The following is a 27040-nucleotide window of genomic DNA, read 5'->3' on the forward strand; positions in this document are numbered from 1 at the left end:
AATATTTTTAAAAGATTACTATTCTGCAACACGTGAAAATGATTAGAGCATCATGTTTTGGTATCCACAAGTAAAGCTCCACAGGAATGCAGTCAGGCTCATTTGCTTACGTACACCTATGGCTGCTTCCAGGCTACGGTGGCAGAGATGAGCAGTTTCACCAGAGACCACAGAGCCTACAAAGCTGAAAACACTTACAATCTCGACAGAAAAAGTTTGCCAATCCTTAGTTTAGAGCTAAAAAGCTAGATATACTCCCATTACTAAGATTACAAGAATACCAATTAAGAAAGACAATGGGGGACTTGGAAACAGAAACGAAGCGCAGCTCACCTTGACAATCCTGCAGATGAGGACATCGTAGCGCTGATGGTTGATTCGGTGTCGCACAAGAACTTTATTCACCATTGGAATGAAAATTTGGTACTGTAACAAGAGAGGAAGCAGATCAGAAACCATTACTTTGGAGAGCAGGAAACAGAAAAGATTATCGCCCCTACCACATTACAGCTATTACTTCTGAGTTTGGGACTAGCTCTGTGGTCTGCAGAAAAATCACTTTTCAGCCCCTTGTGCTATGATCCTCAACTCCATCACCTTCCATATGGGTCACTGCAACAGCTTTTTATTTTAATGGTCTCTCTGCTTCCGCTCTTGGCCCAGTCTATTCTTCCACACAGCACTGAGAGTAATCATTTAAAAATGTTAGGTCAGATCACAATATTCCTGTGCTCAGAATCTTCAAAGAATTCTAGTCTTGCTCCAAGTAAAAGCCAACTATTATGGCCTACAACAGTGATGTGCAAATTTTAGTGGGCATCAGAATCACCTGGAAGGCACGTGAAACCAGAGGCATACGAAACTGGGCTCCACAGCCAGATGTGCTGCCTCAGTAGGTCTGGGGTGAGGCGTGAACACCTGCAGTTCTGATGCGCACCCAGCTATGTAGATACTAATGCTGCTTGTCCGGGGATCACATTCTGAGAACCACTGTCCACAATACCTAGTCTCCACGCCTTCCACCAGCCCGGCCTTTACAAGGTTCTCTGACTTTTTCCAAGCACTTTCCCCCTTGCCTCCTCCCCTGAAGTCATTGCTCTCCTGCTGCCCCCACTCTTCAATCGACTCGCTGCCATCTAGCACCTTTGCCTTTGCTGTTCCTTCTGCCTGCAGCCAGCTCCCTGGACTTGGGCCTTTCCTTTATTTAGGTCTCTGCTGAAATGTCACCTGATTTACCAGAGAGGTCTTCCCCGTCTGCCCTAAAGAAACAGCATCTCTCCCTACTCCCACCCATCACTCTCATGAGATAAATTATCTCATAGCTTTGCTTCATTGGAATGTAAGCTCTGTGAGAACAAGGACATCATTCTGTTTACTACATCATCCCCAGAACAGCACTCAGCCCACATAGGTGCTTCAGTAAATACTTGCTGAATGAAGAAGGAAAAGGCACAAACGATTCCTAGCTCTCTGCCAGTGGTTGAGACCTACAGACAAACAAGTGGAGAAGTTCGCAAAGGCAGAAGAGCACGTGTATCAAGGACTCCTGCCTCACCTTCTTCCCCAGCTGAAAGACAAGTGAAGACAATGTGTCCATGGCTGTGGGACGGAGTTCTGGGCTCTGGTCCAGTGTTCGCACAATCGGGTGAATGATCCGAGAGGCATAGTCAGTGAAATCCAGGGACTCTGTCAGGCGGTCCACCGTCTCTAATGCTGCCCTACAACAATCACTGACATACAGTAACCGCTAACACACAGCCCCAGAGTAAGAGAAGTGGCTGAGGGCTACCTTAACAATTAGCACCCAATGGGAAGGAATGGCTTCTGACATTATTTTGGGTACATAGATCAACACATAATCCCGTGGGATGGGGACAGTTAAGATTCCCATAAACCTGGTACATGTCTGGACTAAACTAACAGGGATTGAAATAACAAAACAATAGAAAGATGGCCTGGGGACTTAAGAAAAGGACATTTTCAACAAAACATTAAACGCCTGATGATTGTTCGTCCTAAAGGGCAGGTGCTCACTTTCGAGATGGCAATGGGACTTCAGGGGCATCAAACAGCTTCACAATAGGGGGCAACAGCAAATGCAGATAGTCATCCAGGTTGGCGCCAAACAGCTGGATTGCAGCCAGCAACTGCGGAAAGGAGCAAAGGCACAGCGATGAGCTAGCACAGTCAGCCCTCAGGTATCTAAGCACATGGCGGGCACAGGCACGGGTAATTCAGAATTCTTCAGGGACTCTGAAAAGCCTTTACTAAGTGACTGAATTACATTCTCTTGGTAGCACTTTTCCCCCTCATTTTATTTTGCTTATATGTTACTTTGCGTTCTCTGAGCTTATTTCAATTGGTAAGGAATCAGTTGCTGGATAACAGAAAACTGGTCTGCTAAATAAAATATGTACCAAGAATAATTCATTAAAGGACACAAAACATAAGGATAATCAAGAGAGGATTAGACACATTCTGTAAAGTGCACACTACATGCATCAGGTACCACAGTATTCCTTAGAGTCAGTATTGCGGACCGAGCATCACCCTGTCACTCAGAACAGGGTCTCATCTCTTAGAAAATGATCCAGGGACTCTGATGGACTCTGGAAATCTCTCCAGAGGATGCCCGGGGCTACCCACCTTGATGGAGACGATGCGGCCTGGGCTATTGTCATGCATGAAGACTCGCAGCATGTGTGGGATCAGCTGGGGCAGGTAGAGCTTAAATTCCCCACCAAGGGCTACCACAATCTGCTCAATGAGAAGAATGATCGTGCTCTGGATGGAGGTGTTCATGACCCAGAATTCCTAGAATGAGGGAGGAGACAGAGGAGCCGAGTCAGGGGCCCTTCTGCTGAAATATGAACCAAGGAACTGAGACGGCCAAAAGGAGGCAGAAATGCAGTGAGCATGGCCTGCCCCATGGGACTCCTTCCTTATCCTCCTCTCCCCAGCCTCCCTGCATCCTACATCAGTCGCACTGAGCAACCAAACTGCATCTCCCCAAAAGCGCCAGGCTACTTCGCTCCTCTGTGCTCTGCCCACACTACTCTTTGCTTAGAATCCCCCCCTTGCTCAGCTAAGCCCTATATATCTTACCAGACCTGACTCAAGCCTCACTTTTCTCAAGAAGGAGCCCCTGTTTCCTTCCATTATCCACTGTGGCTCCCTCGGCTCTGCTCTTTTCTAGCACCTGTAAAAATTTTCTTTGCTGCTGTTCCTCTACTCAACTGTAGGCTAGTTAAGGGCACGAAATCCTCCGATCCATCTCTGTCTCCCCGAATCTAGCCTGGCATATTCCAGCCACCCAAGCCCATCTGCAGAATGAACAAACGACCAGGTCTGTGTCACTCTAGGAGCTCTCTAGCTGTCCAGGGTGGTTCTAGTTTGGGTACCACCTGGGCTCTGCCAGAGGGCAACTCCAGTGTTAACAAGATTTCCTGCCCTTTATGGATTTAGATTTTTCTCGACAGCATCTGACATCTGTCCCAAACCATTTTCAGCCCTGGAGAGTGCCACAAAAGGAGCATTTTCCTGCATTCATCTAATTATATCCCACATAAGTTACCAAAATAACAACTTAGCCAATTGGCTCCAGATCCTATCTCGGTACTGCAAGGCAAATTGGTCCAAGTGTCTCACTCCAGGAAAAGCTGTCATTTCAAATCAATTCACAATGATAGTTGCCTGGTGCCTTCTCTAAAATCTCCAGAGTAGGAGACTTAACGATGCCAACATATGCATATTAATACCCTCGGGCCCCCATTTAATACAGAGTAGAAGTCAATGAAAAAAAAAAAAAAACAGGTAACTCCACAGATGACAGGCCTGAAAAGAAGCCTAAGGTATTTTTATTAAAAAAGTTTTTTTTTTAAATCATGGTAGCTTAGAAAGTAAAAATATTTCTAAAAATATATATACTAAAAGATGCTGGTAAAACTTTCCTTCTCTCTGCTTGGAGTGGTATTCTCTTTGATAAAGCTATTTTCTCTAGATAAAAAGCTTCAACAAAGAAACACCACAGATTTTACAGCCTCCGTGGTTTGTCTGATGTTCATTCACTCAGACCACACTCTGCCTTCTCTAGAGAAAGCCCACCTACCTCTCCACTGTAGGACTATCGGGGCTCCTCACAAGCGGTTTCTCTACATCCAAGAAGCCAGGCAGTCTCCCCAGGGATGTCAACTAGGTCATGTTCACAAAGCCCCAAGCTCTTCCTGGGCGCAGGGAGGCTCACTAAAATGCCCAGGACCAAGAGCCAAAGGAAGAGCCCTGCTGCACCTTCCCTATTCTGAAGGAAATGAAAGCTGTACTTTGCAGGTGTAAGGCTTCCTACCTCAAACCCCTATGTCTTGGTCATAAGTCTTTGCTGGGGAATAAGTCACAGATTACTTCAGCTCCGCCCTCTGAGTACACTGCCTCCTCCCTCGCCCCCTGCCACTCCCCTAGTGCCATCTATCAGGCTCCTCAGCATCCTCCCAGCTCTTCCTGCTGCAGAGGCCTCTGCGGCAGGAGCTGGGGCACAGAGCAGCTTTCACTTATTTATACATATAGGAGTTTTTCAGTTCTGAGACTCATTTTGGGGGAAGTTGCATTTTTAAAGCCAACCACTTTGATTTTAGCCCAGCTGCTTCCTCCAAGCTAGCTACAAAGGTCTGGTGTAGAAGAACAAAAATCACTGGAAGAACTGTCTTCCAGTTCTTTGAGGACACAGCCATCTTTGCAAAGCAACCTCCCCAACAGAGACACTGAAATTATAAAGAACAGTAGCAAGCAGCCTCCCCACCCCCAAAACAGAAAAACGATATCACCATCAATGGGGAGTCCTTTGCACCTGCTTAAAGCATGCTATAAAATCTGAGACGTGAGCCTCTTCTCAAACGCTACTGCAGTCAGAAGGCAGCGTTTATGCTTTCGAAGGTAGCATGGAAAAGCATCACTTTCTTCCCCAGAGCCTGACAGGAGTCCATCATATTTAATGGCCTCAGGAAAACCCAATCCCCAATCCTCTCTTAAGGCCATGGTTTTATGGGCAGTAAGGAAGAGAGCTTTTTGTGGGAATAGTAAAGCACTATTGTGATATTAAAGTAAAATTGCTTTGCTGTGTGTGAGGCAAAGATCTTGAGTCTATTTCTGGCAGAACAATTACTTCAGGATTTCTCCTCAGACTTCACACCTTGAACTCTTATACCTGGAAGCCTGCAGCAATAGCCTCTCCACCCCCTTGCAGAATCCAGTGGGACACCTTGCTCCACTTTCTACCCTCAGGTTGTAACAGCTCTGTGATGACCATGAGAAAATGTCCATGTCATCCAAACCTGCTGCTGAACGCTCCTGGACCCAAGCACTGAGGCACAGGCCAGAGCATTCATTCCTACTCACTCTCATGAGCGTGACGATTTCATCCATATAAGGCCTGATGTGGCTCTTCACAAAGGACACCAACATTCCCAGCTGCTGGAACAGAAACTGAAACAGAGAAGAGGTCAGCAAGTTGGCACCACCAAGGGTGTAGAACTCCCAGGCTTACCCCAAGTCCATGCGAACGAATGGAGACGACTGTGGAACTGGTTTCTGCACCACCCCATCTGCTGACAATGAGCTTCAAAGAATGAGATTGAAAGCTGGCGGTGGTAATGGTGGTGGGGGCTGAAAACCACCGTCAGTGGCTTTGCTCGCCAGGTGAGCCAGCTTCTGCTCAGCGGGGACTCTGCGGCCAGACTAGCTGTTCTGAGACATTTCTGTTACCTACTAGCTTTGTGACCTTCATTTAACCTCGCTGCACTCAGCCTCTTCCGTGGGAAAAGAGGAGATAATGGTTCTTGTCTCAGCCTTGTTGTAAGAGTTAAATGGGCTAATACCTGGAAAGCACTAGAACAGGGACACAAATACTGTTAAATGCTCAATGAATGTCATCTATCACTGAAGGATTTCTGGAGTCACTTTTGAAAACTTAAAAATGGACATGAAATTTTCAATTAACTGTATCTTTTGTTTATTCAGTCTTAATTCACTACCACTTACTTTCTAAAATAAATATAGCTATTATGGGTATCATGGTTCATTTATAGTAATTAACTCAATTAATTAGGTCTTAATTAGCTAACTGTGTCTGTAAGAAATTGTGAACCAAAACAGCAAGCAAATTGAGGGAGGGATGGGATAAGGAGATTCTATTTAGGTTGGTATCTTGCAACTGTTAAGAGATGCCATTCACAAAATAAGGCTGCAAATAAAGACAGCTTGGGTAAGAGAAATCTCAGCTATTTTCCAGGTTAAAGATATCTTAGGGTACAGTTTTTATTTTGTTATGATCCTCAGATAGTGCTACATGTCGATATCAAGTAGCAAATCATACTCTAACCCCCCCAATCTTTATAGCTCTTTATGCCTTTTCTGCCCCCCATTAAAGAGGATAATTTTGTACATATGTATCTTCACCTTTATCCACATGTTAAAACTTGGGTAAGCTGGCGAAAAATAAAAAAGTGTTTCAAATAGTGTGTAACAGACTTACAGAACTCATGACCTGAAGAGGTGAGACTGACAGGACACACAGGACTGGGCTCAAAGAGAGTCTGGACTCATTCTCTGAGGACAGGGACACCAATGGATTCTAAGGGGGTTAGAACCTGGTCCACATGGCACACAGGTTCAACTCAGCAGAGCCATCCCTGCCTATCTCCTGGGCACCTCCTCACAGAATCACCGCCGACAGTTTTTGTGAAATGGTCCCTACAAAAGTACATTATAGAGATCAAGGGACAGGAGACTCTAAAATACAATGGTTTTTGTTTTGTTTTTAAATACAATGGTTTCTGAGTTAAACTTTTGTTATGCAGAGCCTGAAAGGAGGTAGAAGATCTAAGCTGGAGGAAAAGTAGGGCATCGGGGATGGCAGGGAGGTCAGAGGAAACCCTGAGACAAAGGACAAAAGCCTCCTGTCCTGCTGTTATTTCCTAGCAGGTGTGCATGGGGCAGGCTCTCCAGTGCTGATTCATAAGGATCAGCGGACACACCCAGGTGGGCACCTCACCCCCAGGGAGGAAGCCCAAGTTGCCACCTCATTTCTTCTCCCTTAGAGTCTTTCACAAGCTTTTTTCTTTTTCTTCCTGAACATTAGTATTTTAAAAAAACATGTAGTTTTACTCCTGAAAATATGGTGGGTTAGATTCCCTTCCCAAATCCCCTTGCTATGAAAAGCCTAAAAGTAATGCATAAAAGATAACAAATGGGGACTTCCCCAGTGGCGCAGTGGTTAAGAATTTGCCTGCCAAAGCATGGGACAGAGGTTTGAGCCCTGGTCCAGGAAGATCCCACATGCCACAGAACAACTAAGCCATGCGCTGCAACTACCCAGCCTGCGCTCTAGGGCCTGTGAGCCACAACTATTGAGCCCGCATGCCACAACTACTGAAGCCCAAGAACCTAGAGCCCATGCTCTGCAACAAGAGAAGCCACCACAATAGAAGCCTGTGCACCTCAACGAAGAGTAGGCCCTGCTCACCACAACTAGAGAACTCCCATGTGCAGCAACAAAGACCCAAGGCACCAATAAATAAATAAATTTATAAAAAAAGAAACGATAACAAACGTTGTTATTAGATTATCAGAACTGAAACCTTTCGCATAAAGCCAGACCTTCAAAAAGCTACATATCAAGAAAAATGGTGAAACCTCCTACCCTCAAATCTGTCCACTGGCAAAAGGAGAAAAGTAATCTGTCAGTCTTGATATGAGGTCTAGGTAGAAAAAAAAAAAGCCTTCTTAAGAGTTTGTAATTTTAGGCCACCCTCATATGAGTTTAGGGGGTTATTTTAACTACCTGTGTGGCCTGAGAGAAACTAACTTAAAGTTCTACTGGACCACCTGGTAGAAGCCGATACAAATCCTCTCTGGAGAGATGCAACTTCTGAGCAGATATTCCAGTATTACTGCTCCAGCTGAATATGATCCATGATCCCAAATTGTAAAACACATAAGGACAGACGTACATATTTGCTGCGGGTATGCCTCAGCAGAAACAATAATTAACAGAATTAGACCCATCGAAAATCTTACATATATTGGAATCATTGGATAGAAAACATAAACTGTTTAAAATACTTAAAGGAATAAGAGAATAAAAAAAATATGAGTAAGGAACAAGATACCATAAAAAACACTAGGCATGTTTGAAAGAACCTAGTATAATTTTAGAAATTATAAAATGTAGTAGGAACTAAAAACTCAATGACAGGTCAAAAAGACACAGCTGAAAAATTCATGAACAGGAAATGGATGTGAAGATATACCCAGAAAGCATCTCTGAGAGACAAAGATGAACAACACGGACAAGGAACTGAGAGACATTAAGGACAGAGTGAGAAGCTCCACATGTTGAATCAAATTCTGGAGGGGAGAAATAGGAGGGTGGAGTCCTCGTATTCAGAAAGCCCACAAATGCCCACCAGGATAAGAAAGAGAGATGCATATCTAGGTTTACAACAGTGAAACTTCAGGACAACAGAAACAATGAGAAGATCTGAAACAGCCATAGAGAAAGGGAGATTAAATAAAAAGGAATCATAATTCCTCAACAGCAACAAAAGAAGTCAGAAAATAGTGGGATAATATCTACAGCTGAAGGAGAACCCAGAACTGTATTAGCTAAATAAAGATTTTAAAAGAGGGTGAAATGAAGAATTTTTTCAGATAAACAAAAAAAGAGCATTTACTTCGATGGATGCTCAGAAGAACTTGCCTTAAAGAGAAGGAAAATGATGCTAGGAGGAAGCCCTGGGACGGGAGACAGAAATGAAGTGGCAAATGTGTGTAAATGTGAACAAACACCGTGTACAATAACAGTAACGTTTAATTTGGTGTTTAAAAAAAGTGATACTAGATAATAACGTAAAAGGGAAGGGAGATATAACACTCTGAGCAGTCATTCTCAGGTCTGTATACTGACTAATTTTAGACTTAGTTGAATAAGGTATACAAGTCAAATTTTACGAGTGCAAAAGATAAAATTGGATGCATTCCTCATACGGTACCCTGGGACATATTCCAAAGTGCTCCAAGATCTGAATGTAAAAAGTGAAGCCATTTAAGTACAAGAAGAAATAGAGGTGAAAATGATGTATACACAAAGCTTTTCATTGTAGGATTATTTTAAACATCAAAGACTGGGAAAAACACTGTCATCAATAGGAACTGGTCAAATAGTACGTGCACACAACGAAGCGCCACGTGCCTCTAAGGGAGTGAAGACATTCTCACTATACTGCTATGGCATGAACTCCAGGATATGCTGCCATGAAAGCGGAAAAAAAGCAAGATTCAGCAGGTTTATATTATGTTATCTTCTGAGGAAGGAAGGTGAGTGACATATATTTCCTTATATTTTCAAAAATAAACACTGAAAAGATAAATTTAAAAACTGATAAAACTGGTTACCTTAGGGGAAAGTGTGGTAGGCAGAATTACAGTACCCCAAAGACATCCATGGCTAATCCTTAGAACCTGTGAATAAATTACTTTATGTGACAAAGGGGACGTGTGAAGATGTGATTAGGGGCCAGGACCCTGAGATGCGGAGATTATCAGGGTGGGCCCAGTCTAACCACAGAAGTCCTTAAAGGCAGAGAACCTTTCCTGGTGATGTTCAGAGAGAAAGATTTGAGAGCAAAAGAAGAGTCAAAGAGATATAATGTTGCTGACTTTGAAGATGGAGGAAGGAGGCCAGAGAATGCAGGCAGCCTCTAGAAGCTAAACAAAGGAAGGACAGGGGTTCCCCCTAGAGCCTCCAGAAAGGAACACAGCCTTAATGGCACCCTGACTGTAGTTCACTATGGTCTATGCCACACTTATAACCTAAAGAGCTATAAGACAATCAACAAGTTACTAAGGTGGTGATGACTTGTTACTGCAGCAAACAGTAACTGACAGAGGAAGGAAGAAACAAGGTGGAAGAGTAGGGAGAGAAGCTAGTGTTTGCTGAATATACCTTATAGTTTTGACTCGAACTATGCTAATGTCTTTCATAACCAGAATGAAAGTAAAATCAGAAAAACTCAAAAGAAATTTCTAAAAATTGAAAATAAATACGAACAAATGAATTTAACTATAAACCAAGTTGGTTGTGCAATCACTCAAAGAATTATTTCAAGTGGCTTTGAATGCAGTATTTTGGTGTATATGCCAACAGGACACACCCTAAAAACAATAACAAACTGCAAAAGACCTTGAACTGTATGCAGTAAAGTCATATTGTTAATACTAGTACTGGTCATTTACTATTTATATGTATACAATATACATACATTCTGCAAGATAAAGCAAGTAATTATGGAGATGTCAGAACCAAGTATTTCAGTGTAACAGAAGAGATACAAGTATAAAATCAAAGAAGTAAAAACTCTTTAATCTTAAATTTGAATTGGAAATATCAGTATTCAGTTATGGATTATTTTTCCTTTCTAAAAAGTTTATATATTTCTAGTTCTGTTCACTGAAAAGGCCTGGAAACAATGGCACACCAGCAGCAATGAGCACACTAGCACACAAACTGCAGTCTCTAAATTCCATCTCTCACTTGAAACCATAGCTCCGTGGAAGTGGCTCTGCCTTGGCTTGAGTAAAGTGTACTTGATAAGTCTAAATTTTTTTTTTTTGCCAGAATGAAAGAAAGTGATCAAAGACTAAGATTACCTGGCAATGTGAAAAGAACACAAAGCCAGGCTGAGTGGGATAATTAGATTGTTAAAAGAAGACTGTCTTCAATGAATGGAAACACTATACAGACAGGTAGGTAGGTAGGTAGACATCCATGAGTTGGTAACAAAACTCCAAAGAATGGCAGGGGGCGGGGCGGGGAGGGGGGTGCTGGGTCACTTTTAAGAGGTTGCAAGGGACTTGCTTCATTATCCTGAAAAACTGACGAATAAAAGAAAAGAATCATGCATTGCCTTTCCTGCATGAACTATTCTTCAAATTAACTAAATAGTTGATGACATAAAGTTCCTTACAGATGATTTCTAGCTAATAAATACAGAAGGAAAAATAGAAAATCGCCATTCTGCAGTTGCTATTCAAGTAATGGTTCTAGGAAACAATCATCAATAAACACTGAAACGGGAGAAAGGCTGATGGCAAATGCAGAACCGCAACACCTGAATCCTCAGGTTAACCCCATGTGACTGGAAGTGGATCGTTTAGAAAATACCTGCTCACTAAATGTCAAAATAGGAAGCATATGGTACCACCTATGAAGTATTTCTTACTGAGAAAACAGAACCTGAATCTAATCAAGCCTCTAACTCTAACTGGTTTACAAAAAAAAAATTAAGAGACATTCTTGAAGATACAATCAGCCAAATCCAGAAAGGAAAATTCTATAGGACAAATGACCTGGCTTCTTCCACAAACACACGGCATGAGAAGAAAAGGGAGAAGATATAGAAAGAGAATTAGATATATCAGCCAAATGCCATGTTATTTGGATTCTGATCTGAATAATCCAAATGTAAAAAGAAATTTTTAACACAAACAAGGATATCTGAAGAAGGATTGGACTTAGATCATATTAAAGAATTCTCATTAATTTTGTAGGTGTCGTAATTGTGGTTACATGGGGGAAAAAAGAATTGAATGGTGAAATAATATGTTATCTGGAATTTGCTTTAAAATACCCCAGAAAAAAAGTGTGTGTTTGCGTGTGTGTTTGGGGCAGGGGTGGGGGGTGGGGGTGGTAATAAGATGAAACCAAATTGATAAAATACTTACAATTGTTGATGAGTATGAGAATTTAATATAAGTTGTCTACTTTCTGTTTATGGTTAAAAATTTCCATTACAAAATGTTTAATGAAATTAAAGGTGGCCAATGAGTAGAGGGCAAAAGATAAGAAAATGAAAGCTCAATCCAGCCCAAAAGAAAGAAAATAAATACACAAGGTAGGACAAAAATAAAGCACTACATAAGATAATGGAAATCAACCTAAATTCATTAGCAATCACAATAAATGTCATTGGATTGAATGCACTAATTGAAAGATAAGGATTTTCAAATTAGATTAAAAAGATAATCTAGCTATACTATTATATATATTACTATGAAATACCCATCTAAAGCAAAAAGTCACAAGACAGTCAAAAGTAAAAGGATAAGAAAAGACATACATCTCCAAAAAAAGCTGGTACAGCTAAATTAACATTAGGCAAAATAAATTTTAAGGTATTATTAAAGATAAAAAGGGTCATTATAAAATGATAAAAGATTCAGTTTACCAGGAAGATATGATGATCTAAAATGTGTAGGCACCTAGTGATATAACCCCAAAATATATAAAACATAATTGACTACACTATGAGAAATTAATAAATCCATCATTGTAAAAGGGGATTTTTATCTCATTTCTCTCAGTACTTGGTAATTTAAGCAAACAAATATTAATAACAATACAAAAGATTTGAACACAAGTTTAAATCTAATAACATATGTAAAATCTTGTGCATAACATGAGCAAATACACCCTATTCCCAAGCACAGAGGAAATATTTACCAAAAAACAATCAAGCATTAGACTATTAAGGCAGTTTCAGCACACATCAAAGAATCATAAACCCAAGGCAATTAAGTTAGAAACTGATATCCAAGAAAGAAATTTAAAATCCCATGTTTGCAAATTAAAATATCCACTTCTACATAACTCAGTGATGAAAGAAATCATGACAAAGATTAGAAAATACTTATTTCTGAACAGTAATGAAAATACTACATTATTACTCAGCAATAAAAAAGGAACGAACACTGACACATTACACTGTGGATGAATCGCAAAAGTGAAAGAAGCCAGACACAAAAAACTATGTAGGCTTCTAAAGCTGTGAAATGTCAGAAAAGGCAAACCTATAGAGACAAAGTAGATTAGTGGTTGCCTAGGGTTGGGATAGGAATGGAAAATGACTGCAAATGGGCAGGAGGTTTTTCTAAAATTAGATCGCAGTGATGGTTGCAACTCTGTAAATATACAAAAAGTCAATGGATTTTACACTTAAGAAGGGTAAATTTTATGGTATGTAAATTTCATCTCAATAAAGTTTTTTAAAGTTTTGGAATGCAGCTAAACAATACTTGGAGTTAAATTTACAGCCTTAACAGATTATATTTAGACATGAAGAAAATCGATCATTGATGAGCTAATATTCAAACAATAATTTTTTTAAAAGAAAAAAGAAAATAGGAGGAAAGTAATAGTAAAGAGCAGATTAACAAAATAGAAACAAAGATGTAAGAGGGAAGGCAACAGAGGCAAAACTGGTTCTTTGATAAAGAAAAATACTATGACAAATTAGCTAGAAATTAAAACATAAAAGAATAGTGAACAAGTTCATGCCAACAGATTTTATTATTTAGGTAAAATGAATAATTTCTTAGAAAAATGTGACTCAGACTGTCTCAAGATGAAACAGAAAAGCTAAACAGATCTTTGAACCTGTAGTTAAAAAAAAAAAAAATTACAGGTCAATTCCACTCAATCAATTCTGTTGATTTTAGATATAAAATCAATGTATTAAAAAATATATCATAACCAAGATGGTTTTGACAGAAGATATCAAGGATGTTTCAGCATTAAAACATATATCAATGTAATTCAATATATTAACATATTAAAAGAGAAAAACCAAATGATCATCATAAGAGATAAAGAAAAGGCATCTGATAAATCTAATACCCATTCATGACAGAAACTCTTCAGCAAATAAGACTGTAAGAGAATATTTATAACCTTTAAAAAGCTATCGATCAAAAACCTATAGCAGGGGATTTCCCTTGTGGCGCAGTGGTTAAGAATCCGCCTGCCACTGCAGGGGACATGGGCTCGAATCCTGATCTGGGAAGATCCCACATGCTGAGAAGCGACTAAGCCCGTGTGCCACAACTACTGAGCCTGTGTGCCACAACTACTGAAGCCCACGCGCCTAGAGCCCGTGCTCCGCAACAAGAGAAGCCACTGCAATGAGATGCCCGTGTACCACAATGAAGAGTAGCCCCAGCTCTCTGCAACTAGAGAAAGCCCGTGCACAGCAATGAAGACCCAACACAGCCAAAAATAAGTAAATAAATATATAAATTTATAAAAAAACCAAAAGAACAAAAAAACCCAAAAAAACCTACAGCAAATGTTATACTTAGTGATGAAATCTTAACAGCAGTCCCATTAAAATCAGGAACAAGATGAAAGGTTTCCACTGTCACAGAGTCTAATCAATACTGCATTGACGGTCCTAGGAATGCAGTAAGGAAAATTAACAACTGCTTTACAGACTAAAACAAAAAAAGCCAAAACTGTTTTTTATTCTCTGCAGACTATATGATTATCTAGAGTGAAAACCTGGGAAAATTTACAGGTAAATTATTAGAATTAGTAAGAATTCAATGAGGTTGATTACATAGAAATAAATTGCACTTGTATATTCCAGGTGCAAAGTTAGAAAATATACTTTCTAAAAAAGATACTATCTCCTTTGAATGTATATCAAATTGAGTATATAATCACAGAAGAAAAAATAATTAATTCCAGTATCTTTTAAACAGAGTACCCTATATGCCCTTGTGGAATATATTCTAAGAACAGTAAGAACCACAAAGCCACCCTGAACTGTATTCAGTAGGATCGCTGTTGGTAGTGGTACAGGTATGGTAATCACAGAACCACTGTGTGTGCTCTGTGGTTTACAGAAAGAAAAAAAAATAGAGAGCAAGAGAAAGAAAGAGGGAGGGAAAGGCGAAAATTCTTCTTTACAGAAAAATCCCAGCTATTAAAAGTAGAAGGGGGACTTCCCTGGTGGCACAGTGGTTAAGAATTCTCCTGCTGATTTCAGGGGACATGGGTTTGAGCCCTGGTCTGGAAAAAATCCCACACGCTGTGAAGCCAACTTAGCCTGTGCATCACAACTACTGAGCCTGCGCTCTAGAGCCCACGAGCCACAACTACTGAGCCCACATGCCACAACTACTGAAGCACCTAGAGCCCATGCTCCACATCAAGAGAAGCCACCACAATGAGAAGCCCATGCACCACAATGAAGAGTAGCCCCCGCTCACAGCAACTAGAGAAAGCCCGTGTGCAGCAACGATCACCCAACATAGCCAACGAATTAATTAACTAACTAAAAAAAAAGGAGAAGGAATGATAGAACTGAAAAGTCATTACTTTGCAACCAGTGTGATGATTGATTCCAGCAAGGATCATCAGTGGAGGCTAAAATCACTGGGAAAAAGGTTGCTGGGGAACAGAACAGTCACACAGTCTCAAAGACTCAGCCCACACACTACTTAATGACCAAGGAAAACAGGCAACTTTACAATGGAGAGATCTGATAGATACCAACCTCACCATGCAAACTCAGGACCAACAATAATAAGACAGACTGACATTATGAGATCCAGTAAGAAGTACTGTAACTGCACCTCTGTAGTATTCCCACTAAGTCTTTAAATCTACTCATGAAGAAGCAACCAGAAATCCACTGTGGGATATTCCATCAGATTATTGGACTGAACTCTAGATTACTGAGAATAACAATGCTGTCCCTCCCTGCTACCCAGGCCACTCATCCTTTAGCCATTTTGAGGGATAAAACAGGAAGTTGGGCTGAACTGATTACACCTGTACACTTAGGTGTCAGAAGTTCAGGGGGAGGAAAGGCATTAGGCATAACGGCAAGCAGAGTGATTAGGAAGCCAAGGCACAGATGGACCTTCCACGCAGGCGCAGCACAGAGCAGGGAGGAGCAAGGGTTGGGGGTTTAGCCACTTACTTCCCGGATGGCCCCGTCACAAACCCGAATGACATTCAGGAATGTGGGCATGACCTGGGGCAAGAATTGCACACACTTGAGCCCCAGGGACTTGAAGATGAAGGTGATGGCCTGGACGACCATGGTGTGATGGTGAGAGAGGGACTGGTCTCGGAAGATGCGCATCAGGGCCACCATGGACACGGCCGGGTAGAACTCGTCCAGAGGCAGGTTTCCCATGTTGACCAGCATCTCACTGGTGCTGTAGTCAGCTAGGACCAAACAACAGTGAGGGTCATGAGCTATACACGACCCTGACTTTGGACAAAGCGTGGTTAACAACAAACCAACCTCCTGACAGTCATTAGCGCTGACCTGTCTCTCCCTGCCACACTCTAACACCACCGGGAATACCGGTGTGGTAGGAACCGATGAATGGACTCTCACCACAAAAGACAAACAGCTTTCGGCTTGTCCATTATCTAAACTACAAAAGCCTAAAACAGTACATGATGGGTTTTCTTTAAATTGCTATGTTTAATTTAGCTTCTTACTATTCCAGCTCACAACTTCGAAGCTGCAACCATCAATAAAAATAATTACTCCCCCAAATGAAAGTAAAGGGGATTAAATTAGGCAAACATCTGTTCAGCAGCTGCTTGGTCCCCCTAGGGAATTCAGACAAGTTAGCAACAAATGCTACCTGATCTGAACAACAAGGATCTCAAGGACTGGGGGTGGAGCAGGGTATGGAGGGTGGGGGAGGGGTGGGTCTAACAGCGCAATAAGGATGCTAAGAACCAGAACATCCAAGAGACTGGATGACTGGCGCTGCTGAGGACAGAAGAACACCTGGAGGACGTGGCTTGGGCTCCGCTTGACAGCCATGGGTCTGACAGGAGAACACTGCAGGCACACTTCTCTAATATACAGAAGAACAAACTGGAAGCAATAACATCCCACCCACAGAGTTCAGAAACAAACTATTTTATTTGGGGAAAATAACATTTTGCTGGACTAGATGGGAGAGCCACTGTTGAACTTCCACTTTCAGAAATAAGCCTGACCTGATGGACAGTGGGTTAAGTCTAGAAAAATCACCTGCATCCCCACATCCTACTCCGTCTCTTAGGCTACTTATCTAAAGGCAAAGGCACTCTATAGCCAGACCACCTGATGGAAGAAAGAGTCCTGGATTCTGATTGCTACTAGATTTTCTACGCCCTCTGAGCCTTGCATCAGATTTACCTATCAATTACAACAGGGAGAGTAACTTCTACCCTCTTCCTCCTCGGGTGCCATGGGAACAGAAAGCATCAAAGATGCGCTAACAAAGGTGACAGAACAAGGGTGACGGGGTGATAGTTCACATCTCTCTCATCAGCACCAAAAACTGAGTACCGACATAGCCTGCTGACTCTTAACAAAGAACCTGGACAAACAGGGAAGACTCTGGACACACTGGGAAGCAGTGCCCCTGCTGTGACTCAGAGGAAGCTACTGATGTTGCATTCAAACGTCACGAAGTGAGCCAATGTGCAATAATTTCACAGTTACCCAGCCCAAGGCTCTTTCTAAACACAACCAGTGAGGGCTTTGCAACGCAAGAACTTGGCAAGCCACTCATGGTTCCCCTCAACTTACAGGAGTCCTGACTTGACTTGGATTCTGACAGGCTGACAGCAGAAGCGTCCCGGGACTGGTCGATCATACCGATGTTCACTTTGTGCTTGTAGGGGTCCAAGGCCCCCAAGAGCCCTAACACACGGATAGCCTGCATGGGAGAGGGGAGGGGAAGAATACATTCATCACAGCACCTGACTACAACAGCTCTCACGGACACTTCTCTCATGTCCTGTGATGCCCGGCTCACATCCCACGACCAGCTCCAGGGACAAAACGCAGAGGGACAGGAAGTCGCATCAGTACTATCAGAGCACGTTGATGCCACAAACGTCTCTCTAGTCTCCCAGCAAAGTCTTTAAAGACCAAGTCTGTTGTGTTTCCTACCTCTCGCCGTGTACCCTGGTTCTGCTCAGTCTTCAGGAAATTCAGCAGCACCTCAAGCAACGTGGGGTACTTCCTGTAGGGCTCCACCACATAGCCAGTGCTGGCCACCAACTGGCCCAGGGTCCACAGAGCCACCTGAACAGGCACAAGATCACACGGTTTGTGGAGCCAGTGAGAGAGAAAAGAAAGCATACTCTGTATTCTTCATTAAATGGTTATAACAAAGTGTCAGAGGCTATTACAAGAAAAGAAATCCCAGTAAAGGCACTAACCATAAACAGAAATCCTGAGAGCTGGGACCTAAAAACAAAGCTGCAAACCACCACAACCATCACTGGATCCAAGGTAAAGAACAGTCCCGCCTTTCTCAAAGGAAGTACATAGTTCTTCCATACCCTGGATGACTGACAGAAGTCTGACTCAAAAGGAAATTAAGGTTTTTCTTACTTTCAGTCTAGTCACGTAATGACCTCAATGACCAAAGTGAAGGCAGGGCCGGGGAGGGTGAGCTGAAGCTCCACTTGCCTCCACAGCCAGAAGCCAAGGCTCTCTTTTTCCCTTTAGGGGCCAGGGCTCTGAGAGATTATCTGTTTTTGTTTTTGTTTTTTCTGTCTAGAGGAAATGGTACTGGTCAGCCCTGATACTGACAGGGACTCTGGGTCAGGATGACAGCTAATTCTGGCTCCAAGTCGTCTTTCTTTTTACTCAGTCAACAAATAATTCTGAGTACCTACTAGTGCTAGGCGCTACTGGCTGGGGACACTAAGGTGACTGAGAGAGACGAGGTCCCTGGCCTCATGGGGCCTCTCCTGCTCAAACAGGAAGCAGTGGTACTCACCTGCCTTTTGGCCAACAGAGAGGAGTCCTGGAGCATGTCCATGATGATAATAAAAAGTTCATCAACCCATTTCCTCATTTCTAGGCCACTAACCTACAAAACAAAAAAGGGAGTGACAGATGACATTAGAAATTATGGTATTAAGAAGTATTCTGACTTCATTAGAGGTGAAATAACATTCTTCTCACCCTATGGAAAAAGCGGCAGTTCCCTTACCTGAGCCAACTCTCCTATTGTAGCCAAGACATTATTGATCACACCTGGGTTTGGATCAGGGTCTGGGTCTTTCAGTTTCAAAATTAAAGCCTATGGAAAGAAGGTATGAGAACATGAATGCTGGTTAGAGTCAACTAGAAAACTGTTTTTCACGTAAGTAAAATTCACCCAAGAGACCATCTCAGTCACAGATAAATTACTTCTAAGGCTTTACGAACTCAGGATTCCTCTGGAATGTGGACTCTTAAGCCTTTCTCCATACTGCCCACAACTCTGATGTATGAGGGAGCTGGGAAGTGCCAGGATTCACAAACATTTCCCACGCCTTCTCTAAACTGTGTCTGTGCAGTTGTGCACCCAGACTCATATAAGTTGTGAAAGACTTCACAGGAGTCTAACATATTCAGACTGGAAGGCTGTCTCAGATTTCATTTCATTTCATTTTTTTTAAGAACTTTTATTGAGATACAATTAACAGACAATAAACTGCATATATTTAGAGTGTACAATTTGGTATTGTCTCAGATTTTAAAGCTCACTTTTTCTTCATTTTGGGGGACCTACTTTATGCCACTATCTTACTTCTCCTCCCCAAGCACATTTGATGATGTGCTTGAAATATCACATCTTATCTCTTAGAAGGAGAGCCCTTTCCTGCAACTGGTGAGATTCTTGGTATTCTTGAACTGAGGGTGCTTGATGTGGCCCTTGTCTCTGAGCCTGGGACCAAAGAAATTATCTACTTTGTTCAGTGTACGAGTGAACACTGAAACACTCCCATCATCCCGAGACAGCCTGGAGAGACAGTACAAGTCTCCGTCTGTTGCAAATTACCTTCAGAATAGGCTCCATGTAGGGGCGGATGAGTCGGGGGGCGTTGGAGACCAGGTGGCCCAGCATGCGGGCGCTCTGTTCCTTGATTCTTCCAATGCCGCTGTGCTCCAGCTCTGTCAAGATCTGCAGGGAAGAAAGACTCTCTATGCAGAGGAAATTCGGGAGGGACTAAAGGGAGAATGAAGCAGGCAACTAGAGGGAGGAAGCAGAACTCCACTGCAGATCAAGGAGCTGCCAGACACTCCACAGGCAAGGCCATCTCTGAAGCTCATGAGGCATCCTGGATACAGCAGTGACCAGAGGAAAAACTGTTTGAAACCAGCCCTTTCTCCTTCTGGCACAGCGCTCCAAGGGCCCTCAGTCTTCTGCAAAGTGTAGCTTCTAACAGTGTAGACAGTCATAAAAGACTAAGAAAACCAACAGGGCTCGCTGTGAGCAGGGTTTTGCAGAAATAAAGAATGAAGGAAGGGCTCTCTGCAAAAAAAAAAAAAAAATTTGTCCAGATAGCAAATCACTCAGAGTGCCTATAAAAATGACAACAGAATCAAAGACCAGTCAGAACACCTGTGATGTTGAAAGAACTGTTGATACTCAGTAGTGGTTTCAGGCACCTCTAGATAAACCCAAACAGTCAGGGATCAGATCAATAGAATCCCCTTGGACCTTAACGCACAGAGGTAACATATGTGATCTAACTGACTGGCTGAAAACACCAGCAAATCAGCACGTTAAGCTCCTGGTGATATAGACATAAACAACTTAATACAGACAGACTTCTGGAGAGCTGAAGTTGCCAGAAGGAAATCTCTGAACAGTGGAAAAATGAGAAACAAAGCTCATGTTAACTCAGCTACCCAGAGGCGTCGTCTCCGGTTTAATGTTATGTTCTGTCTCACATTATTGACTGAATAATCCTCATTTCCCGGATCCCCCTGGCAGCCTGTTTTTACCTGGTCACAGCAGACAGCAGGGAGAGGGGATGGAGAGGGATACTATGAACAGACGGTAACTGCAAGAGATGGCTGTCTGGGAGGAAGTGGGTCTCAGTGAGGAGAGCACACACTCTGGGACAGCGCAGGCCAAATCAAAGAGCCCCTAATTTACTCCAGAGCCAAAGAGCACCACTGCACCCCAATAACAACACCTGCCCAATGCCCACCCTGATAAGCAAGACATCAAGAAAAGGCCAAAGCACATTTAGGCACAGTTCCCTACCAAGGCATGAAAATGTACAATTCAATCTGGGGAAATTGGTATCAAAGTTTAAAAACAGGAAAAATTATTAAAAAATTTTCCCCAAGCTGTACTTGTTTCATTCATTCCCTTGCAAAGTGTTTATAGATTTGCTGCCTTATGTTAAAAGAGACAAAATAAAATAAAATTTTGGAGTTTCAAAGGCTAAATTCAGTACATAGTAAATTCATTTAATGATGCTTCACATTTTCCAATATTAGAGAAAAGAGATGACCAGATAGCTTACTATAAGCTTCTGGAGGACACAGGCCACGCCTGGATTGTTCACTGACAAGCTTCCAGAACCCAGCAGTACTTGGAACATAGTAGGTACTCAAAACATCTGTTGTATGAATGAACATACTGATATTCTCATCAGGAGATATTTCTTTATCAAGCTTATTTAGCATGGTTTGAGCTGGCAGGCTCAACAATGATTTCTTTTCTTCCCCAAACTTTGGTTATTTAGAAAAGACTTAAAATGATAGGTTCTCCTAACACAGGCCAGCAGTTAAGGAATAAATCATTAGGCTAAAAACACAAGTACCAGCATAAGTATAATCTTCTGATTTGTTCACTGATGATGTAATTTAGTCACTTTATGATAGATTGTGAATAAATGCCATTTCTCTAGAGTAACAGTTACATATGCTAATAATTTTCTATGTTTAAGTTCTTTATATGCTATGAAAAGTGTTTATTTCAAAAGAAACCATGGGGAGGGTCATGAAGCAGAGGGCGAGGTGAGGACGGGATGCAGCGGGGAGACAGGAAATGACTGGGTGAGCCCCATGGAGACCGGGAAGCGGTGGATGGAAACAACTTAAGGCAGGAGGACGGGACACTGTGCCTGGCTCACAAGGCGGCCGGAGAATTTACTCAGGTAGGTGAAGACGAGAACTGGGAGAAAGGTTTAGTAGGAACTGGAAATCCTACCAGCGCTAGCAGCAATGCCAACCCTCATCTACCCAAGGCTCTGGTCCAAGCAGCTGAGATTGGCATCTCACATTATTTAGGAACGACAGCCAGGGACCACAGACCAGGGGCAAGGATGATGAGAGACAGTGTTGGAACCATTCCCGTGCTCAGCCTCTGGCATCAGCAGGAAATGCAGGAGTGGAAGGACAGAGAGGTGCTGGGCAGACTGACACCATCTGCAGCAGATGCAGTCAAGAAATGGACAAGAGGCAAGAAATGGACACGCTGGTGACTTGCCAGGAAAAAAGAAGAGCTGTATGAGAGGCTAGCCTGGGACTAGCAGGCCCCCTGGAGTCACACTGACAAGGGCTTATGAGGTGATAAGCACTAGAACCGCAATTGCCAAACCGGGGAAACACGTGGACTCTCGCAGCCAAATGCGGCTCCCCCCAGGCGTCACCACCCTCCTCTCCCTTCCTCATCCTCAACTCTCTTTCCCCAAAAAGCACTGACGAGGAGCATGCCACCCACCGCCGCGCACGCGCTGTCACAGCCCTACCTGGATGAGCATCTTGCGCAGGAAGGGCATGACGAAGGCTGGGTTCATGCTGCTGAGGCGGCCCACGGTGCAGATGGCCAACTCCCGGATCTCAAACACCTGGTCATTCAGTGCCACGAACAGGGCCTGCAGGTTCTCCGCCTGGGCCAGGTGTGCGTCAAAGCGCTCGTCCAGGGATGCCAAGACACAGTAGCGGATATCGGGGTCTGCAAGGGCAACTGAGCCTTTCAACGCCTCATCACTCCTCTCATCCCTCCAGTCCCTTCCCAGTGTCTGCCTCCGCTGCCTTCAGCCCAGGGAGAGAAGTCCAGATACCCTTCTCTCACTGAACCTGTCATATTTTTCTCTACTCACAGGAACAAAGATAATAGGATTTAAGGCCAATTATCTTACAGCAAAAGGCTAACACAGCCAAGTCTAATGCCTTGGCAGAGAAAGAGCTGGACATCAGCTTGTTGAAGCCGATGGTCTCCAGAGAGGCCACGTAATGAAACTGGCTACTCCCAACTGCCCCAGACTCTGACACTTTCCCAGACTGCCTCCATCTCAAACTTTACCAGGATCTGTTATCCCAACCACAAGCAGTTTGCTGAGCACATCCGCCACCACTTGTACTGCAGTCTGGCTAACCACGTGAGCGTGGCCGCTGATGAGGTGGACAGAGGGCGTGAGCAGGCGGGAGCAGGTGCGGGCGGCTTCCATGCGGATCTCCTTGTGCTCGCTGTTCAGGAAGTGATCCGCACAGTGGCGGACAAACTGGGTCAGAGAGTGGCCTGGATATAAAGGCAGAGAGAAGACAGAATAAACACTGCTGCTTTGGACAGCAGGTCTGCAACTCTCTAGCTGCAGTTTCCATTTCATGGCTACTAATTCAACAAGATATTGGTCAGCAAGACATTGACCCCGAACTCTTCTCTTCAAAAGGTAACAAATGAGCTTCCAATGAGCAGGAAGGCAGAAGGGAGGCGGAGAAGGAGCTGGGAGACATAAAAAAGGCATTTCCTCCCTGCCTCAGTCCTAATCCTTTATTTTCTCTAAAACGTAAATTTTTTTTTTTTTTTTTTTTTTTTTTGGCACACGGGCTTAGTTGCTCCGCGGCATGTGGGATCTTCCTGGAGCTGGGATTGAACCTGTGACCTCTGCATTGGCAGGCGGATTCTTAAGCACTGCGCCACCTAGGAAGCCCTAAAACGTAAATTATTTTGTTTTATTCTGACTTGACCCTTTATATTCCCAGAGAACAAAACATTTTTTGTTCATATTTACCTTGTCTATTTTAGTTCCCAGGTTTAAATATCAAAAAGAGAGTTTGATGAAGGCTGGGCTTAAATATAGCTAATTTCTATCTGTTAGAAATAAACCGTCCTGGGTGTTAATTGGGTGGGAGTGGAAGAATTGCAACAGGGAAACCACTGATGCTCTAAGTATTCAGACAGCATGTCTAGGCTTCTTGTACTTGCTTGTTTCCCTCTAGTCTTGACCATCATCACCTATGTGATCTTAAATTTCAAAAAGTGTCCATTTTTCTCTCCTGAAACATATCTCCCTAGGGCATTAATGTGGGTTTATCTACAGCTTAGAATTCCAAACAACTACACAATACAGCACTCTTGGAAATCATACCACCATCGGAATGAAAATGCCCCCAAGCCCTGCTTATGCATTTTAAAGCATTCAATACCATCTCAGCTACAGGGAGGTGAGAAGGTGAGGGGGAGCCATCTCTGCAGCATTAGTTCCTTGGATCAATGCCTACTTTTCCTCAATATGATCTGTCCCCACCCCCTTTTCCTTTGTCTTTGTATGGGACAAAGAAACAAACAGTAGGAATTAACAACACACGGAAAGACTACAGGAAGGATGAACTGCGCAGAATCAGCTACCCTGTCTCCAGGACCCCCAGCAAGATCCAGGAATTCTAGGCACCCTCATTCTTTCCTCGAGGTTCCCAGTGTCACTATCTCAGCACGAGCCACCGCATTCTCTTACCTTCAAATTCAAAACTGCCAAGAGTGCGGAGGGCAAGGGTAATGCTGCCCACATCGCTGGCCTCGGGGAAGGTCGTGAGGCCAGGGGAAGCCAGCTGATGGGCCAGGCCCTTGGGCATGCCTGGGTGCCGGAGGGGTTTGTGCATAAGGACCAGGGAGAGCATCTTCAGGAGCCCATCTTGGATGTCCTTTTTCAGCTGTGGAATCTGACGGCTCAGGTCATAGAGCACAGCTGTGAGGGCAGGGCTGAGGGGAAGGAAACCAGTCACACAAGGGGCTGGATATATGACATTTGGTCTGTTCTTGAGAAGAAGCAGCCCTTTCTGTCCAGCAAAGGGATCGGGCCCATCTCTGATTGCTCTTTAAAGCAGAAAAGATACTATAAAATACAATATATACCCTAAACTCTCTTGGCCTGGTGCTAGATTTCAAAATAATCTATGATTTTGTGGGTTTTGTCATGAGAGAACTTGTTTACTACGATTCAGTCACTATGGGAAACCAAGTCTCAATAAACAGTCTGGGAAGCAGATCGAGAGCACCGCCCTTATTTTACAGATGAAGAGAACAAAAGTGTAGGGAGCGTAAGCAATTTGCCCATAACAACATAAATGACAGCTGTCAACATTATGAGTACTTCTCATACACATGGCACTGTACTAAGAGCGGCTATTTCATGAATTCTTTCACTTATTCCCCACGAAAAACCCAGACAATAAGAACTGCTGCTACACCCACTTTTCAGACTAGAAAGTGGAGGCTTGGGGAAGTTAAGCAACTTAGTGGTGAAACTTGGATTTGAAAGTAGCCTACATGTCTCGTGTGAGCTATCCTACCTATCCAATTTAATGTGCAAATAGCCATGCCTCCGTCTTTTGACACAGACCCAGGACTGTGGCTCAAGCCTCACACTAGCAGAGACAGGACGGCTCTGGCTCCTGACACCCACCTCAGGCCCACTGCCAGCATGGGCTCCAGCAGCTCCTTGATGTCCTGCTGGATGCCCGGCCCCATTGCCCGGGCCAGCATGCTGATGCAGGTGAACACCGTGGCATCCACCTGCATTGCCTTCTGTCTCCTGCAGAGAACCGAAGAGTGGCCAGTTTAGACATAACGACAATCTGTGATGCCCTACCTCAAAATCACCTTGGGACAAGGAGGGCAGGTTACCCAGGCAGGGCCACCACATGTGGGTGTGCAGGATACCTACTGCACAACCCAGGGGGCCCATCACACTGCAGTCACCGCAGACTTGTATGTTTAACACAAATGCCCAGCAGGTGGCAGTAAAGTCTCCTGAGGAAGGGGCCCCACTCAGAATTCACACACAAGGTGCCATAGGAGTTAGTGTGGTGCCAGCCAAGGTACCTATTTAGGAAGCAAACTGAACAACATGCACATCAGGGACCAAGGGTGCAGGGCACAGCCATCACAAGGGAGGAAATTCTTCTCCCTCCGAGGAGAATGCTGGGCTTGAAATGGGCGCGGCTTATGAGCTCACCAGCGCAATCCTTGCTACCAACACAGGGAACTATCACAACACAACTCTAAGTAACACTGACCCCTAAGACTTGGGGAAGATACCCTAGCCTCGCCACCTTGCAGGGTGCTGAAGGTCTTTCTCATATTTTATTCACTGGGAGGTTTCCAGAGGTAGAGTAATGTATCCAACTTCAGTGCTAAGGGAAAGGTGGCCGTTAGGCCCCCTCAGTTCCAGTCTAGGAGCCCTCACTTTAGTGGTTATCAAAACCAGACCTCTGAAAGCCAGAGAAAAGAGCAAAACTAAGAGAGTCCCAGCAAATAATAATACTGAGAACAGCACTGGTATCAAACATGTTCACAGGTATTCAACCTCCCCCAATATTTCCATCTATGTCACTTCATTTGGAAAAGGCTGGAACTCAACTGAGGAAGGGCTACTCATTACATGATTTGCTGGTTAATGATGCAGAGAACAGGCTTCAGCTCTGTGGAAACTGGGATGTGAAAGCCTAACAGGGATGCTTACTTATGGGCAAAGTCCTTCGGGGGCAGGGCTGCTCGGATGATGTCCAACACGCGGGGTAAATAGACCTTAAACTCAGACCTCACAGCCACAGAAAGTAGACCCAGGGCTTGGAAGGCCGCTGTCCGTTCCTTCTCCTTCTTGACACAGCTCAGGACGTGGTTCATGGTATCTTGGAGGTACTGGGTATCTGAGCACAGAAACGAAAAAGTATATTTAAGAATTAAGAAAGCCTGTTGGAAAGATATTAAGGAGAATTTACAGAATGTACTAAGCAAAGCCTTATGTTTGATAATCACTCCTCTGATTCAGCTTTTAGAAATACTGGGTTGGCCAAAAATCTCCTATGGGTTTTTCCATAAGACATTACAAAAAACTTGAATGAACTTTTTGGCCAGCCCAACATTAGCAATATACATTGTCTTTTTTCCTCTAATTAAAAACAAACAAAAAACTCAAGTGTTTCCAAAACAATACTGCATTAATTGTCCCCATCAGTGTTATATTTTGAGGGAAAGATTACACGCTCTTGTTTAAGAGATATATGTTAAACCTTGCTTACAAACAAAAAGAGGATCATCTAAACTATTTTGTATTATATTGAAATTTTAAAATAATATTGAAAACTGTTTGCAATAAACAGGCCAT

The 27040-nt window shown here is 43.3% G+C and overlaps 1 protein-coding gene across 2 annotated transcripts in view; it reads right to left on the minus strand.

Moving 5' to 3' along the window:
• Positions 1–27040, minus strand: part of MTOR (mechanistic target of rapamycin kinase) — a 119298-nt gene that overhangs the window by 78971 nt on the left and 13287 nt on the right. For both annotated transcript variants that reach the window (XM_057696302.1, XM_057696292.1), the window contains exons 9-24: positions 26396–26582; positions 25337–25465; positions 24389–24633; positions 22957–23172; positions 22400–22605; positions 19690–19812; positions 18856–18945; positions 18640–18732; positions 17802–17936; positions 17436–17565; positions 15813–16063; positions 5389–5475; positions 2647–2814; positions 2035–2147; positions 1556–1718; positions 334–426 (exon numbers count right to left, since the gene is read on the minus strand). In XM_057696302.1, coding sequence (XP_057552285.1) covers positions 334–426; positions 1556–1718; positions 2035–2147; positions 2647–2814; positions 5389–5475; positions 15813–16063; positions 17436–17565; positions 17802–17936; positions 18640–18732; positions 18856–18945; positions 19690–19812; positions 22400–22605; positions 22957–23172; positions 24389–24633; positions 25337–25465; positions 26396–26582 — 2429 coding nt within the window. The remainder of the gene's footprint in view (positions 1–333; positions 427–1555; positions 1719–2034; positions 2148–2646; positions 2815–5388; positions 5476–15812; positions 16064–17435; positions 17566–17801; positions 17937–18639; positions 18733–18855; positions 18946–19689; positions 19813–22399; positions 22606–22956; positions 23173–24388; positions 24634–25336; positions 25466–26395; positions 26583–27040) is intronic.

The sequence above is a fragment of the Hippopotamus amphibius genome, chromosome 1, assembly GCF_030028045.1.
Source record: "Hippopotamus amphibius kiboko isolate mHipAmp2 chromosome 1, mHipAmp2.hap2, whole genome shotgun sequence".
Taxonomy (NCBI): domain Eukaryota; kingdom Metazoa; phylum Chordata; class Mammalia; order Artiodactyla; family Hippopotamidae; genus Hippopotamus; species Hippopotamus amphibius.